At 36.8% G+C, this 15,767-nt stretch overlaps 1 protein-coding gene across 44 annotated transcripts in view; it reads right to left on the bottom strand.

Annotated features, from left to right (window-relative positions):
* Nucleotides 1–15,767, bottom strand: part of DMD (dystrophin) — a 1,121,556-nt gene that overhangs the window by 888,290 nt on the left and 217,499 nt on the right. For 3 of the 44 annotated variants that reach the window (XM_085549510.1, XM_085549603.1, XM_085549619.1), the window contains exon 1: nucleotides 12,233–12,298. The exons of the other annotated variants lie outside the window; for them this stretch is intronic. In XM_085549510.1, coding sequence (XP_085405636.1) covers nucleotides 12,233–12,251 — 19 coding nt within the window. In that variant the 5' untranslated portion in view covers nucleotides 12,252–12,298. Of the gene's footprint in view, nucleotides 1–12,232; nucleotides 12,299–15,767 lie in introns of those variants that run through there. 44 annotated transcript variants of the gene reach the window in all.

Raw genomic sequence — 15,767 nt, 5'->3', positions numbered from 1 at the left:
TCAATTTGAGATGTTGAAGTAAAATGGCTTGTTATTAATGGAATTATAAATATTTTAACAGTGCAACTAAGCCTTCAGGAAGAGAAATAACCAGTGTAGAGAAAGAACATAACTTTTCAGAGCTCTTTTACAAAGTGTCTTCATAATCAAAGAAGAGGCTAAGGAGAGGATAAAACTCAAGTATATGTTCCATCTTGCTAATCTTACATGTACTTTCTTGTTATTATTTCTCATCCTGGCCAGCCAGCTCTAGGGGTCCCTGGGTGAACCATTTGGGGTTGGACCAAATGGCCTCCAAATCTCCCTTTCAACCTCAGCTATCCTGTGATTTTGCACTATGGAACAGATGCTGGGAGCCTGATCCAAAAACTCCATTGAAAAGAGCACCATGTTTTCACTGTGTTTCTCATGGCACTTATGATCAAGAGCACATGCTCCAAAATGCACTGTTCTTACAAGGAATCTTGATTGAGGGCCAACCTTGCCAAGATAGCTTGGCTAATACTGAAGTGAAGAAAAACCCTCAGCAGTAAAGGAGGGGAGGGAAGGAGGGGGAGGGGGGATCACAAAAGAAAATATGTACAGATACACAGTTTACAGAAGAGTCTTTCCCATAAATTTTGCATATTTGCCTTTTTAGGAATGATTAGTTGATTTCAAAATCCCAACTTCCCAGCACAAATATCCTGGCAAGGTCCTGTGGGTCTCTAATCCTGGCACTTTCATTAGTACTTTCAAGTTCAGCATGGTACACAGAGTAGCGTCCCTACTGGTTTATCAACACCAGATGGATCAAAGCACTGCTGGATCTGACACTGGAACATGCATAACAACACTGTAACTTTGAAAGACTGTAAGACTCACTTTGCAACCACTGCATCAAAATTACATATCTAGTACTTCCTACAGTCTCCTTGTCTGCACACTTTGTTCAGTACCTTCATGAGGATAACTTAACTCAGTCGGGGGGTGCAAAAGGCTCAGCCTTACAGCACTAGAGATGTTGGCTCAGCAGTGCTATTCCATAGCTGCTCAGAAGTAACAATTTTTTCTTACATTCCCACAAATGTAAAAAGCAGACCCTTTCCACTACTGCAAGAAACCTGATATACTAATATACCTTTTCATTCCCTTCACACAAATAAAATAAAATAAAATGAAAATAAAAAATCCAAACATTATCCCACCAAACATAGGATCACCTCTTCTAAGAAAAAGGGCTGAGGGAGCCAGGCTTAATCAGCTTGAAGAAGAGAAGCTTCTGGGGGTATCTCATTGCAGCCTTCCAGTACGTAAAAGGAGATTATAAACAGGAGGGAGAACAATTTTTCACGTGGTCTGATAAAGATATGTCAAGAGGGAGTGACTTTAAACTAAGAGGTGAGATTTAACATAGATTTAATGGGGAAATTCTTTTATCCAGAATGTGGTGAGGCACTGGAACAGGTTGACCAGAGAAACTGTGGAAGACCCATCCTTGGAGGCACTCCAGATCAGGCTGGATGGGGCTCTGGGCATCCTGATCTAGTGGCAACCCCTGTCCACAGCAGGGGGTTGGAACTGTGTGGGCTTTAGGATCCCTTCCAACCTAAGCCATTCTATGATTCTGTTAAGTCCTTTTCTTTCCAGTGATGTTTCATTATATTCCTTTGTTTTGGAATATAATCCTCCATCTCCTCCACTGAGCCAGGTCTGAAAACATCAAAGATGCCTGTTACTACTCAGGAATTTGGAGTAATCTGTGAAGTTTGTCTGCCTCAATTTAATACAAGTCTGTTTCTAGTCTACTTTATTTGGACAATCATCTTTGTGAATTCCTGTGTAGTGTATGCATTATTACACTGGAGATTAGCAAAAGAATTAATGCACTGTGCACAGGTAAGTCGCTGGACAGCCATATGCATTGTGCTGCTCACTACTTCTACACAAAGACAGAAAAGTGGTGAAATAACCCATGCTGAACAATCCATTTTGTTGTAGCGAGACACTGACATGGCCAAAAAGAAAAAGTGGATCTCAGCAGCCACACTGACACTCAGATCTTCTTCCACCTCAGATGCAGGAAACCTGCTGAGCAAATTTTTCTTTGGATTCTCAAGGTAACCTTGTAAGTAGTGAAGATGGACAGCAATTACTTGGAGAAACACTGAAACACTGAAACACTGATATAAAAACAATGACATTACATTGCCGATACTATTTCATTCCTGAAATAGTGATTTTTTCCCCTCTTTTTTTTCCTCCTCTTTTGCATTACATTAGAGATAATGAATATCAGAGTCCATCTAAAGAAAAAGTATGGGATATACCAATTTTACTAATTACAAAGAATCAGGGGTGGTTACGCTATTTGGAGACTTGAATTTCTTGAAATTGAATTACTTGAAATATTGAATTAGAAAGACTGGTTGCACGCTATCATATACATCTATATATCAGTGTGACTTCTCAATCTTTGGATATGCAAGGTTACTTCTGAAACACGTAGAATAAATCCTGGTGAAAAGTAGAATCTAAGATAAACTGTCCATCCACATAAAGGAAGTATCTGAAGTGAATTATCTGAAGTGATAATTGCAAATCTAGGGCAACAACGTTGTGCATGTAATGAAGCTTGAGACGTTGATAAAGGTCATATGGTAAGTCTATAATGAAGGTTCATCTACTGTAGTCAGATTTTCACTGGCTTTACCTGTAATGGCATCCCATTATTCCCACTGGCAGAGGCAGAGTCATGTTTGTACACAAATTAATTAATGAGGAACTCTACCAAGACTTTTATTGCAGAAACAATCATGCATGTTGACAGTTACTAATAGCAGGAGGGAATTCTCAGTCATGAGGGATAAGGGCTATTCATAGCATTTAACTGTAGGCTAGTTGCTTTGTGGGGATAAATGATAATTAAACTACTTTACTGATCAACAATAAAGATAAAACAGAAGGCATATTCAAATTATTTGTGCTTTATGGGTATTGAAAATTTTCTGTCTTCTCAGAGACATTTCACCCTGGAAGTCATGAACAGATTTATGCAATTTTTTCTGGTTCACCTGCCCTATCAAGACAGAATAACCAAATTGAGTTTGAAATTAGAACCTTAATCTAGGTGTTTAAACAGGAATCAAGTCTCTAGAATCATTGGAAGTAATGAAGATGCCATGACTACCCCTTTAACTCCACCAATGAACACTCTTTCTAACAAAGCATTAGCTGCAGTCTGACTTAGCATAAAATAACAGGGCAAGCACTAAAATGCACAGGAACTTCCTTCTTGAGGTGTTCAACATGCTTTCAATGCCCACTGCTCAAGAAAACCCAAAACATGCTCTTTAGTTAATAGTTATTTTAAAAGAAAACATACAAAACCATTGTTTTCTGAAATAGCCGATGTCCTTTTACAGTTTTCAAATTTAAGATTACAAGAAGCATTGAAAATTCTAGAGGTTGATAGCCCCAAGTTAGCACAACAGTGAGCAGCCACAAACATTTAAGTATTGGTTTCTTTTTTTCCCTTGTAATAAGGTCAGATACCTCTTAAATGTAATTCTAAATGATTCTAGTGCATTACTATGCAAAGGAAATAAATATGACTATTAATACATCATATTTTGCATGATCAATTTAGTAGTATAAAATAATTAAAGTGGCTGAAATGCTATCTACTGACCAGCACTATAAATTTAAAATATCAATTTATTTATTTATTTATTTATTTACAAAATTAGAAATACCTTTTAAGTTTTCCAAATGAGCCATTAAAACATTACTTTGTTCCCAAATAGGGCATTTAGAACAATAATGCGCAAAAGGAAGTGGACTTCTCCAATAACAGTAAAACTGCTCTGACTGAAAATGCAAGAGCATTCCTTTATTTCTTCCTCATTCTAAATAAGATGTTGGCAAGCATATCTGAGGAAACTCTTAATCCCATCATAGCCTTCATGAGTTATGATTGCCCCTCCAATTAGCCATAAAGACAGATTGCTTCCTTCTCATAAAACTTTATTCTATGCAATGTAACAAATAAGACTGCTGAATAGGTCTAGAAAGGCAGTTTAAAGAACAACAGAATAAAGACAAATAAATGGGAAAGGAAATAAGCTAGTCCATTTATTGCAAATATGTGCAATAAGAGGAAATAAATATTTTCACTTCAGAATAAAGGCTGATTAATTTAATAATTAAGTCACTGACAAAATTCTGTCAATTAGAGAGACCTTTCAATTCTATTTCCTAAGGAGGCTTATACGGATTTAATTTTATTTAATATAAAATCCACATCTAGTATTTGTGGCTTATTTGTAGCATAGCTTAACACAGGAACAAGTACAGAGTAGAATTCCAAACATAACTGAGACCTCACTGCTATCCACAAAAGAAAAATGTTATCCCTTTAGCATCTGGTGCAACATAAAACCATTATAACACAATCAGAGAGACTAAGGACCAGCTGCTAAGTAAGTAAAATTAAAAGATGAAGACTTTGGTATCAGATTTCTTTCAAAGCATTTCTGTTATAAAATGTGTTTCACTCAGCTCAGGACACTAGGTTAAGCTTTCAAGGTTTTATGTAATACAGAGCAATTTTGCCTGCCCCCACATAGAAGGATTTACTGCACATTGTCACACACTCAGTCCTCTATTCTATATACTCCAATAATACCAAAACCAGTTTTGCTACTTGAGCAATGCAGCAACAGTACTTGAAACCAGAACTTGAAAAACTGTTTTATTCGTACATATTTTTAAAAATAGTTACTTATTTCTTCTTCCCTATAATTGGAAATATTTGCATAAAAATTTGTCTGGAAGACAAATGTCACTGACTTTAAAAAAATATAATATTTCACAAGAAGCAACATAAGAGGATTTATCAAGAGCCATCTGATTTTGAGACTTAGCTTTCTCACACAATTTTCCTCACTCAGCCCAGAAACAGATTACAGAGTCAAAGAATTGCAGGGGTTGGAAAGGACCTAAAGAGATTATCGTGTCTAGCCCTCTGATAACGCAGGTACCCTACAGTACACGAGTAGGCATCCAGATGAGTCTTGAATATCCTCACAGAAAAAGACTCCACAGCCTCTTTGTGGGCAATCTGTTCCAGTGCTCCATTACTCTTACTGCAAAGAAGTTCTTCCCCATGTTTGTACGGAACTTCCTATGTTCAAATTTTAGGCCATTTGTCCTTGTCTTATCACGGCACACCACTGAGAAGAGCCTGGCCTCATCTCTGTGCCCCCAGTAATCTGGACTTGCCTCAGTGTATGAGGGGAATCCCAAAAGCAGTAAACTCAATCCAGGTGGGTTTAGAAACACCATCTTTGATGCTGTGCTGCTGACCTGCACTCAAGATGCAATTTGCCATGCTACAAACAGTAGCTACTAAATTCTACAAACTATGTATATATATATATATATATGTGTGTGTGTTTTCACTATCTGACTTCTTATAACCAAAAGATGCTTCAACATGTTTTAAAGAACTCCTACTTCTTTCACAAAATACAGCAGCTTATTTGAAAACTCAAACTACAAAACACCAGACATCTATTTCAATGTTAGATGGAACTTACTACTTGTTAGTGCCAATCCTTTATAAGCATTTTAATAATTTGAATGATGATATCATGAAGTTTACTCAAATGTTATTTTTCTCCCTGATTACTTTCCTAGAAGGCAGATAAATAGGAACCAATCATATAAGCACAAATGGAGCTGGCAGGCTAGAAATCCATACAAATTCAGTTTCTCAGCATTGAAAAGCTTGCTCAGAATTTCCCAGGATAAAACTTTAATTTACATCAAAATGTGGTGGGTTTTCTGTTTGTTTGTTTGTTTGTTTTTGTTTTTGTTTTTTTTTTGCAGTTGCACTTCATAAATAGTTAACAAATTAAATGTAAACTCTCCAAAGGCAATACTATCACACTATTGCAAATATAATTCATGGTGATCTTACTGACATCTTTGATTACATTGTTCCTTGGACATCCTTTTGTCATAGACCTCTGTTGACAAATCCATGCAGGATACTAACAAGCTTTGAATTAGTTACACTGCAAAGATGTCTCCAAGATTGTTGTAATTTCATCAGGATGATAAAATATGACTTTAGTAAGAATGGCAACTCACTACACAGAAAAATCATCCCTGCAGGCAAAAGACAAATCACAAAAAATAAAGTAAGTTGATTTGTCGGCAAGTCTTTGTCTCTCTGCAAAATGTGACCAAGCTGACTCAAAAGATTTCGAAAAGAACACCCAATATTTATTTTTCCCTCTCCAAACATGAAGGCTAAAGTAATTTATTTTCTTCTCATCACTGACGCAAAATTGAATTTTGTTGTTGGAAACGTCCCATCTTGTGAGAAGCAGTAAGTTTTGTGGCCAGTGAATGGAAAAGCTGAGAGGATTTGAGTGACTCTAGAGAATTTCTGAGTGGTTCTGACTTGTCATCACTTCACTTGATCCTCCACTATCCTGTTTAACAGTGCTGGCTAGCAAAGGTGCAAACCACAGACCAGAGTGACTGTGCCTCAAGTGTCTGTGCTTTGTTGGCTAGTGAGTAGCATCCTCATACCCAACTGCCCACTCAGAGCAGGCCCTTCCTGTTGTAGTGCGATGGTAATGGCACCAGGGAGCAGGACCAGCCATGATCAGAAGTGGGAATCCGATTTTCAGCTTTTCAGTGCAGCAGCCTACAGCTTGCTTCAGTCCTAAGCTGAAGCAGAAGTCAGCGTAGATCACAGTCAGATCAGTAGCACCACATAAATATTGTATTTTAACAAGGCATTAATCAGGTTAATATTCTTGATTAAAGCATTAAAGAGCCAATAAATTCATAATACGTGGTGCATATAAATGGTAGAATGACAATATTTAAATTTTCTGAACTGTTTAGAAAGGAAGGAATAACCAGGGTTAAGAGGCACCATCCAACCTCCAGTAATTATCAGTTGCTCCTATCTACAGGTGATACATGCATTAATCATACTGACAACAAAATTAATAATCTCTTTCCTCTGTATGTAAAGCTCTTTTAGCTTTTCCAGGTCCCAATTACTTCTACGAAGGAGCCTTTTGCTTAATCCTCATCAATTCTGCAGATCTCAGGACATCGTGAGATTAAAAAATGCTAACATGCATGGCCTTTTATCTTTCTACTGATGTACATGTCTTTTCATGTTATTTGGTTTCACTATGAAAGCATGTACAAAAAATATAAACAAAATCAGCTATTTTATAAGTGTTGAGATTAACCCAGAAACCTGGCTCTAAACATAGCATCCTGTGACCTAACACTACTTCTCAGAAGAAAATCCCGGATGAACAAAGAGGCTTTACAGATCATTTTGCAAAAGCAACAGTATTTGCCAGATGACTGGAAAAACAAAAACTGAGAGCAAAGGTTTTTCATGAAGAATACAATATTTCCAGACACTGCCTTGGGGTGATGTGACCAGAGATCTTCCACTGACTGTGGTTCATAGTATGAAAGAAAAACACATCTCCAAACCATGACATTGCTACAGCACAGTTATGGGAAGAATTAAATTAGACCATCTGTAAAACAGTAGTACATTTTCATGTACATCCACAGGTTTCCCTCAGATGACTTTATCTTTTTGTACTGGTTTTTTTTTGTTTTGTTTTGTTTTGTTTTTTTTCCCCTCGTGAAAATTTAGAGATTATTAGGAAAAAAAAAAGGAGGGGGGTGGGGAAGAAAAGAGTAAATTGAAAAAATAAAAATAAAAAAATTCACACATTCTAGCCGAGTTTTCATAGTTCGTCCTATCATTATCAGTTCATCTGAACCAACATTTTTATAGTGGCTCTTCTTTCTACAATTGTATGTTACATTACTCATGTTTGTGCTTACTACTAGCACTTAAGGTGCTTGATATCTGCTGTTCTAGACAATATAAAAAGAATAGAAAAAATAGCCCCTGCCTGAAGCATTTATGTTTTAAATACTGTACAGACAAAAGTTATGCCTTTATTCTCTGTGATGGGTATAAAACTAGCATGGTGGCAACCTGCCTGAAGACAGACAGTTACATCTGTAAAAAAATAAAAAATTAAAAATTAAAATAGAGAAGCTATTGTTTGGGGCTTTCTTTCTATAACATGGAAGTACTTGGAGAACTCATCCACCAATTACTTGTTTTCATATTTTTATCTTATATTTTCTTCAAGAAACTTATTACTCCCCCTCATTCTGTAGCTTCTGCTGTTACAGGCTGGTGACGGTACTTCCCAATTCTGTTAGAATGATTAAATTTAATTCACAGAAAATCATGCATTTCAGACCTTGATCAATAAATGAAATCCTAACATGACCCATCCTCAGCATTAGTTTTGTTTTGTTAAACAGGTTGATATCGCTTGTCCCTATACATTTATTTTTATTTTTTAATGAAAGTGAATTTCTTACATCTACTTCTGCACACGCTCTGAGAAATTGCTCTGAGAGATTAAAAGAAAAAGTGCAGAGGATCAGTCTTGACTACCCCCATTACTTTTTAATGATAAAATGATAGCCTGACCCTTTCATTAAACCTTTGAGAAGCCAGTTCAGTAACAACACAATATCCTCCCACCTCAACTTTGCACTGACAGTGCTTGTATTTATGACCAGTCTGAACTGATGCTTTCGAAGATGCAATATAATCTTTATTGTAAAATAGAATGTTATGGAATGTAATATCTGCTGTTCTGGATGAGAAAGAAAGAAAGAAAGAAAGAAAGAAAGAAAGAAAGAAAGAAAGAAAGAAAGAAAGAAAGAAAGAAAGAAAGAAAGAAAGAAAGAAAGAAAGAAAGAAAGAAAGAAAGAAAGAAAGAAAGAAAGAAAGAAAGAAAGAAAGAAAGAAAGAAAGAAAGAAAGAAAGAAAGAAAGAAAGAAAGAAAGAAAGAAAGAAAGAAAGAAAGAAAGAAAGAAAGAAAGAAAGAAAGAAAGAAAGAAAGAAAGAAAGAAAGAAAGAAAGAAAGAAAGAAAGAAAGAAAGAAAGAAAGAAAGAAAGAAAGAAAGAAAGAAAGAAAGAAAGAAAGAAAGAAAGAAAGAAAGAAAGAAAGAAAGAAAGAAAGAAAGAAAGAAAGAAAGAAAGAAAGAAAGAAAGAAAGAAAGAAAGAAAGAAAGAAAGAAAGAAAGAAAGAAAGAAAGAAAGAAAGAAAGAAAGAAAGAAAGAAAGAAAGAAAGAAAGAAAGAAAGAAAAACTTTGTCAACAGGTGACAGAGTAGACAGAGAGACAGGAAGTAAAATAAGAAATATAATTATGAAAGATGCACTCCTGTGAATTATATTTAAGTATTTTAAGATGCTATGAGCAGCTGTGGGCTTCAGTGGATTCCCCAGATTCCCTTCACTTGACCCTCTCATGAATACAGAGCAGTGTTAACTTATAGTTTAACTCCTATGAACCTTTGCCAATTTAAATGCTGTCTCCAAAGTACATTTCATTTTCCAGGGGTTGAAGAAATAGAATAAGAAATACTGTTAAAATCACATGTATTTTTTGTATACACTTAATCAGTGTCAACAGCTTGGAGATATTCATACAAAAGTTCTAACAGATATATCTGGGTTTTCTCACTAACCAAATTCAAGCACTTAAGGGAGGATTCTTGTGTGTAGAAAACCGAGGAAAATTTTGTTATTTCTTGCGTGGATCTGCTTGCGTGAAGAGCTTGTTGCTCTCTACTGTCTAGGACTCCAGCCTAGCAGTTCTGCCCATATCATTCCACAGGCAAAGCTACACTGTTGCATTTCAATGTTGCAAACATTACCACCTCCCTGCATGTCTCTATGGGTTTTGTTGTTGTTGTTTTTTTCCCTTATAGTATTCATAGAACACAACTTGTGCTGGACAATCAATAAGCAATTACCTTTTATTTGAAAAGCATAATGTCTTTATTCATTCACTGTTGAAAAGGAACTGAAGGCACAATCAAACCCCATTCAACTATATGGAAAAAAATCTCTTTTTTAAATATAGATATATCTATCCAACTCCCCTTTTTAATGTTTATCACTGCCTGCAAACCTGCTGTTCTAAAAGGAGAATGAACAACCATGTTAACTCAGTAAATGATAGCTACGGGAATGTTTACAAGGGTAAACAGTTCCCCCTGCAACCCTCCAAAAACTCATAGTCCAAGACTTCTTAAACAATCCATTTTAATGTCATTGAATTAACAGTATATAGTTTTCTCATGCTTTTGCAGAGATGACAGGCAGTTGCACTACCTTTGATCTATTTCTGTTCAAGTTACATAGAGAAGTGTTTGAAACCATGATAATGTGCAATATTGATCCAGCAATAGTAGTAGATTATATAGGAAGATATATCTTATTTTACTGTCTAAAAATAGGTCTTACACAGATAAGATGTTCTGGAGAGCAGAACAGAGCATGAGATGTTCTCACTGTTCAAAGCTGAATGACTTTTTATGGTATTTATGAGCCCCTGGTTACATTTTTCATTGACTCATTCAGCATATCACTCTTCTCATCACAAGACCTATATGGAAGTAAGATAATGAAGTTATTTTATACTGTAACACAGTTAGATCTTGTTTGCAAACACAAATAGTTTCATGAACTAAAAATATCTGTCCTGTCTAAAAGCTATTTTTTAAAGCACAGAAGATGTGACCATCAAATCTGAAAGTTAATATTGCAGAGAAGGACATACGCTCACCTACCCAGATGAGATTGCGCTACACTACTCAGATTTCTCTAATGCATTGTGGTCAATGAACAAGAAGATCAACTTCATTGTTCTAACTGCATATTTTATGAACTGTGACAAGTTTGTTATAACTCATTTGCTCTAAACTTTTCTTCTGAGATTGCACAAGCACCAAGAGATAAACTCAGCAATGTCAACAAGCTTGGTGGCATAGTTCAAGCTGTGAGGGTTCAATAAATAGGTCTGTAAACATTGCAAATCAACACAGCTTTTGATGAAATGTCAAGCAAGACAGAGCTTAGCTATATTCAGCTCAGCTTGAACTCATAAACCATTAACTGGCCTCTGTAGTTTCCAGAGAAATGTGTCTTATGAATAAAGCTTGAATGTTGAAATCACAGAAATAACAGCAATACATTTTTCTTTAGAAGATTAATAAAAGTCATTTAATAACGGGAAAGTGTATTTGAATCAATCCAATAAAAACAGGTTTATAAAAACAGTTTGACATTACTACACAGCCTCATGATGGAGCAACCATGATTTTATACCTCCAAGTTAGGAAAGAACACTAAAAATAAGAAGAGGAAATAAAATTCATTTTGAAATGCCCTAAAGAAACTAAGGCACCTCCATTCTGCACAACAGCAAAAATCTTTGTTTTCCCTGCACAAGATATTAAAATATTGCTTGTTCCAGAGAAAATACGTATTTTCTCTCTATTTTTAGGCGGAAGAAAAATAAAACTTGTTACAATGCATCAAGATAAATTCCTATCTATAAGAGAAGCCAGCATTCTTTTTTTTTTTTTCTTTTTCTCCTCAGTGAAGCACTGTACTATATATATACTGTCAAGTATTTTCTCAAGATTTACTTTCAAATGGTTTGAAAAATGTGAAGTTACTTCAACTACTTTTCTGAATCAATCCTCCACAGACATGCCTATGCAATTACTCTAGACTGAACGCAAGGTTGTTTTTGCCCGATGGCCCACTTTTCAAGCTATTTCTATATCACCAGTGGAGTAATTCATTTAACCATGTCCAAATTTATTTGCAGCGAACTTCACATTTTTCTGCTGTTTTTCATAACGAGGAGCTCGTTTAGAAAAATAACTAAATCCTTTCTATTCAGGAAGCGTCTATTATCTACAACTATGCACTTAGCATTGTCGTGGGAAGGCTGTCCATCACCACAGAAAAACAATCCATTTAATCTAATCAAAGAGTTACTGTAAGCAAAAGTTTGCTTTCTTTTCCATTCTGCATTCAACACCCTGTTGATATTTTCCAGCCAGTTTTGAAGCAGGTTAAAAAGTTAGGCAGTCATGGACACCTAATGGAACTGAGCTCACCCTTCCCCATGACTTCACCCTACCAGCAGCCCCTTGCTCTGGAGCCCCTTCCTTGAGCTTCCCGAAGCCCTCTGCATGCAGGCACCAACCACGCAGCAAACTGACCTAAATGCTGCTGTCTTTAGGGTCACACTGCTGCTGTTCATTCTTCTGAATATCTGCTGCATGCCTTTCCAGCTTTTACTCACCCAAGAAATCACCAGACATTGCCGATACTGCAGTGCCCTGCTACCTTCATGGGGAAGCTCTTTGCTGATTTCCCTGTAGGTACTTCAGTCTAACACATCCTGCTAAGCCTGGAGAACCTGGAGGGAGACTCATTGCCTGGCACAGGTATTGCAAGCACATAACCTGCCTCCAGCTTCGTGGGCACAAGGGCAGCACGAGCCTTTTAGAAGATGATGGAGAATCACGTCTGGTTTTGCTGTCTCAAGCCACAGCACGGTACCCTCCCCAGGTGGGCAGCCAGTGTGTGCTGCACGCCCTCCCTGGTTGCAGGAATGGTTTCTCCCTCCACAGACTCAATCTACCTGATTACGCTCCCTCCCCATCTGTAATCTCCCCCCCTCTCCCCCCCCGGGCAGCATCAGGCAGGGTTTCTGTCAGGCAGGGCTGCAGAGGGCAGGCAGCCGCCTGTGGGACACGCAAGGGGGAATGTTTCAGAAAAGCTTGCCTCTGTCTGCCTGCTGCTCAAGAAGCAGCGTGCGGCTGGAAGATTATTCATCCTGCTTTCACAATGCTATTCAAACAAGCTTAAAGTCCCTAAGAAAAGAATGCTACCTGCTTCATGAACCAGTAGCTACTCTGTGTATTTTTCCTTTAAGCCAACTTACATCCTTTTGATATATGACGGTGTATTTCCATTTGCAGTACATTCTTCCCTAGTTCTAGTAAGCAAATAAACTAAAAGGGGTAACATTTCTTCCTTTCTTTTTTTATTTTTTTATTTTTTCCTCTTCTTTTCTAAAATAAAAAAGAGAGGAGGGACAGGAAGAACATATATTGTCATAACTGACTTAAACACCACCTGCTGTCTTCCAGCAAACTTCACCAGCACATTTGCTTCAAGCCCAGAAGGGTGTTTTTTTGTGGCTTTTTTAATAACCGTTATGGTGTGGAGACACAAACACTTTTACCTCTAGTTTTTTGTTGGTTTTTTTTTTTTTTTTTGTCTTGAATACTCCAATTAGCCTGATTATTACATTACTAACTGCTATTCTATAAAACTCTTCTATCCAACTTTAAAGGGAACATCAAAAAGATTCAAAGTTCCTTTACTAGCTAACAGGCTGGCTTTAAAAACATGTGTCAAGAGAAAGCAGTGGGGAAAGCATTGATCGGGAAAAGATTTATGCTAGTATTTCAGCTGGATGCAGAGCCTGTGGTCTGTCAGGCACAGTGCAGCATAAAACCATGACAGCAAAAAGGCAACAGATGTGGAGACAGTAAATACTTAGCACTGCTCCATTCCAGGTTACTGTGGTGCTGTATTTAAGTGTGTTGAAGTTCTCTAGGATTTGATGATTTTAAGTAAGCTATACTGGTTTTTTTTTTGTTTGTTTGTTTGTTTTTGTTTTTTTTTTTTTAAACGGTGTAAAACTGGGAATTACTACAGACCTTGGAAGCTGTTGATACAAAAAAAAAGACATTAGAATTCATTTGAGAGCACACAAGAGCCATAAAAAAATAAAAACACTACCAATAAAAACATCTTAAGCTGCATGGCAGCGTCTGACAGAAAATTAATGCCCTTCCTTCTCTGTTTTCAGGACAGTCTCGTCTGGAAAGGCCTCATTGCCCTGAGTTCTGCTAACACCTCAGTGGAGTTCAAGTGTTACAAGTCAAAGATTTCTTATTTCCCTAAAACATTAAATACAAGTGTTAAATATGTAGTTCCTTTTGACTAATTGGTCTGTTATCATTAAATGGAGAAGAATACAAGCAGTGCTATGGAAATCCAGGTACTAAAAAACAACAGAAAACACGTGTTGGCATTGGTCTCCTGTGATAGAGATGTCAATATGTTGGAACAGCTTCCTTTTGTGACATCTCTTAAAAAACATGCAGAAATCTACAAGAATGTGTTCCCAGGAAGGAGGTTATCTCCTCCATAACCTACTCCACACTTCACGGTGGAACTGACAAACAATTCTGACAGGCTACATCATATGTACTGCACATATTCATAAATGGCTCTGTTCAAAATACAAACCTCCTTTTCAGCTGTGAGAGAAAATAATAAATAAATTCAAATATGCTCCAGCTGGAGCCTATCCTTGTTCTGCTTTGTTTTTCTCACCAAAACACACTTAGACTCTCTTATTATAACAGTCCAATTAGATGAAACACTGAAGTTGAAGATCATTTCATGTCCTATTCAGGATTAAAACTTAACACTTAGCATCTTTCAGGAGAGCAGCTGAACCCAGAATTCATAACTTACTAAAGAGCAGTTTTCAGTTAAGCTGGTTAGATTCAGTCACTGGAAGTATTCAAATAATCACAGAAAGAAAGAGAGCAGATAAAGACTTTATTTGTACGCACAAGATGTAACCTGAGCACTTTCTCCAGAATAAGAAATTTATAGTACTGAGAATGTCTTGATATCTACAGTAGAGCTTAGAGCTTTTCATGTCAGAATAATGTGTTGACAAATTTCTACAAGGCTCAGAGATGAAATTTTTAACTTTTGTTAGGAGCAGAACAGCAAGCTTTTGGTTGCATGTTTTCTTTCTTTCACCTGTTTTTCAATGTTCAGCAGAAACTGCATGACTGAACACATACTTGATGGCAAGCTTACTCCAGCACTAGCATAACACAAGCTCAGTCAGTAACTGTAAATTGGGAAGTTGTGATCATCCCCATATGATACATCTATTTTACTCCTTGTAACTGATAGCATGAAGACCTCTGTAACAACCACATATTGGACTGTCTGTTACCAAGACCTTCCAAACTTAAAGGAATTCAGCAAGGATATGAAAAGCAATCAAGAAATTAAAGAGGAAAAAATAGGAGTAAACCTACTCAATCACATAAATGAATAATTCACAATAAAATAATGGTTAGAGAGTACAGAGGATCTTAGCACAAGTCAGGGCATTTTGATGAATTTCTTAATTTATTTGAGATGTAGAAATTGCAATTATCACTACAACCTACTAATTCCTAAAACAATGGTTTTCCATCACTTTAGAAAACAGTAGTCTGCAAAAAGCAGTTCCTTCCACCTCTACTCTACTTGAGAAATATAAGGACAAGCCTCATCTAGGAAAGCATTTGTGGAAATACTTATTTTACCAAAGCTGTTACTTTTCATGAGTTTTGTTGTTGTTGCTGTTGCTGTTTGTTTGGCTTTTTCATCTGGTGGTAAAAGCAAGTCTTGATTAATGTACTGTAACTTAGCTTTGGACTTTTTCTCCATCTGGAACTGCTAGTTCTGGAGAGCCGTATCTTCTGGATACCAGTTTTTGTTCTCCAGCCTCCATCAACCTCATGGACTTAAAGGTCTGCCCAGAGCACTTAGGGTCCATCTCTTCCACTCTACTTATATTGTGCTTTCAGCTCTTCTCACTTTGCCACGATTGCCATAGTCTCCTATGCTGCTGATGCCTCAGCAATAGATTGACTTAGAGAAGGAGTGTGATATATGGAGGCTCTCAGAAATCAGATGCTGTTACAGGGAACTCGGCCACTCAAAAGCAAAAAACCATGTAAGTGGTT

This window comes from Coturnix japonica, chromosome 1 (genome assembly GCF_054131305.1).
Source record: "Coturnix japonica strain WE chromosome 1, WE-NBRP24, whole genome shotgun sequence".
NCBI classification, from domain to species: Eukaryota; Metazoa; Chordata; class Aves; order Galliformes; family Phasianidae; genus Coturnix; species Coturnix japonica.
Note: the sequence above shows the minus strand (reverse complement) of the source record. Positions and strands in the feature narration are given on the sequence as shown.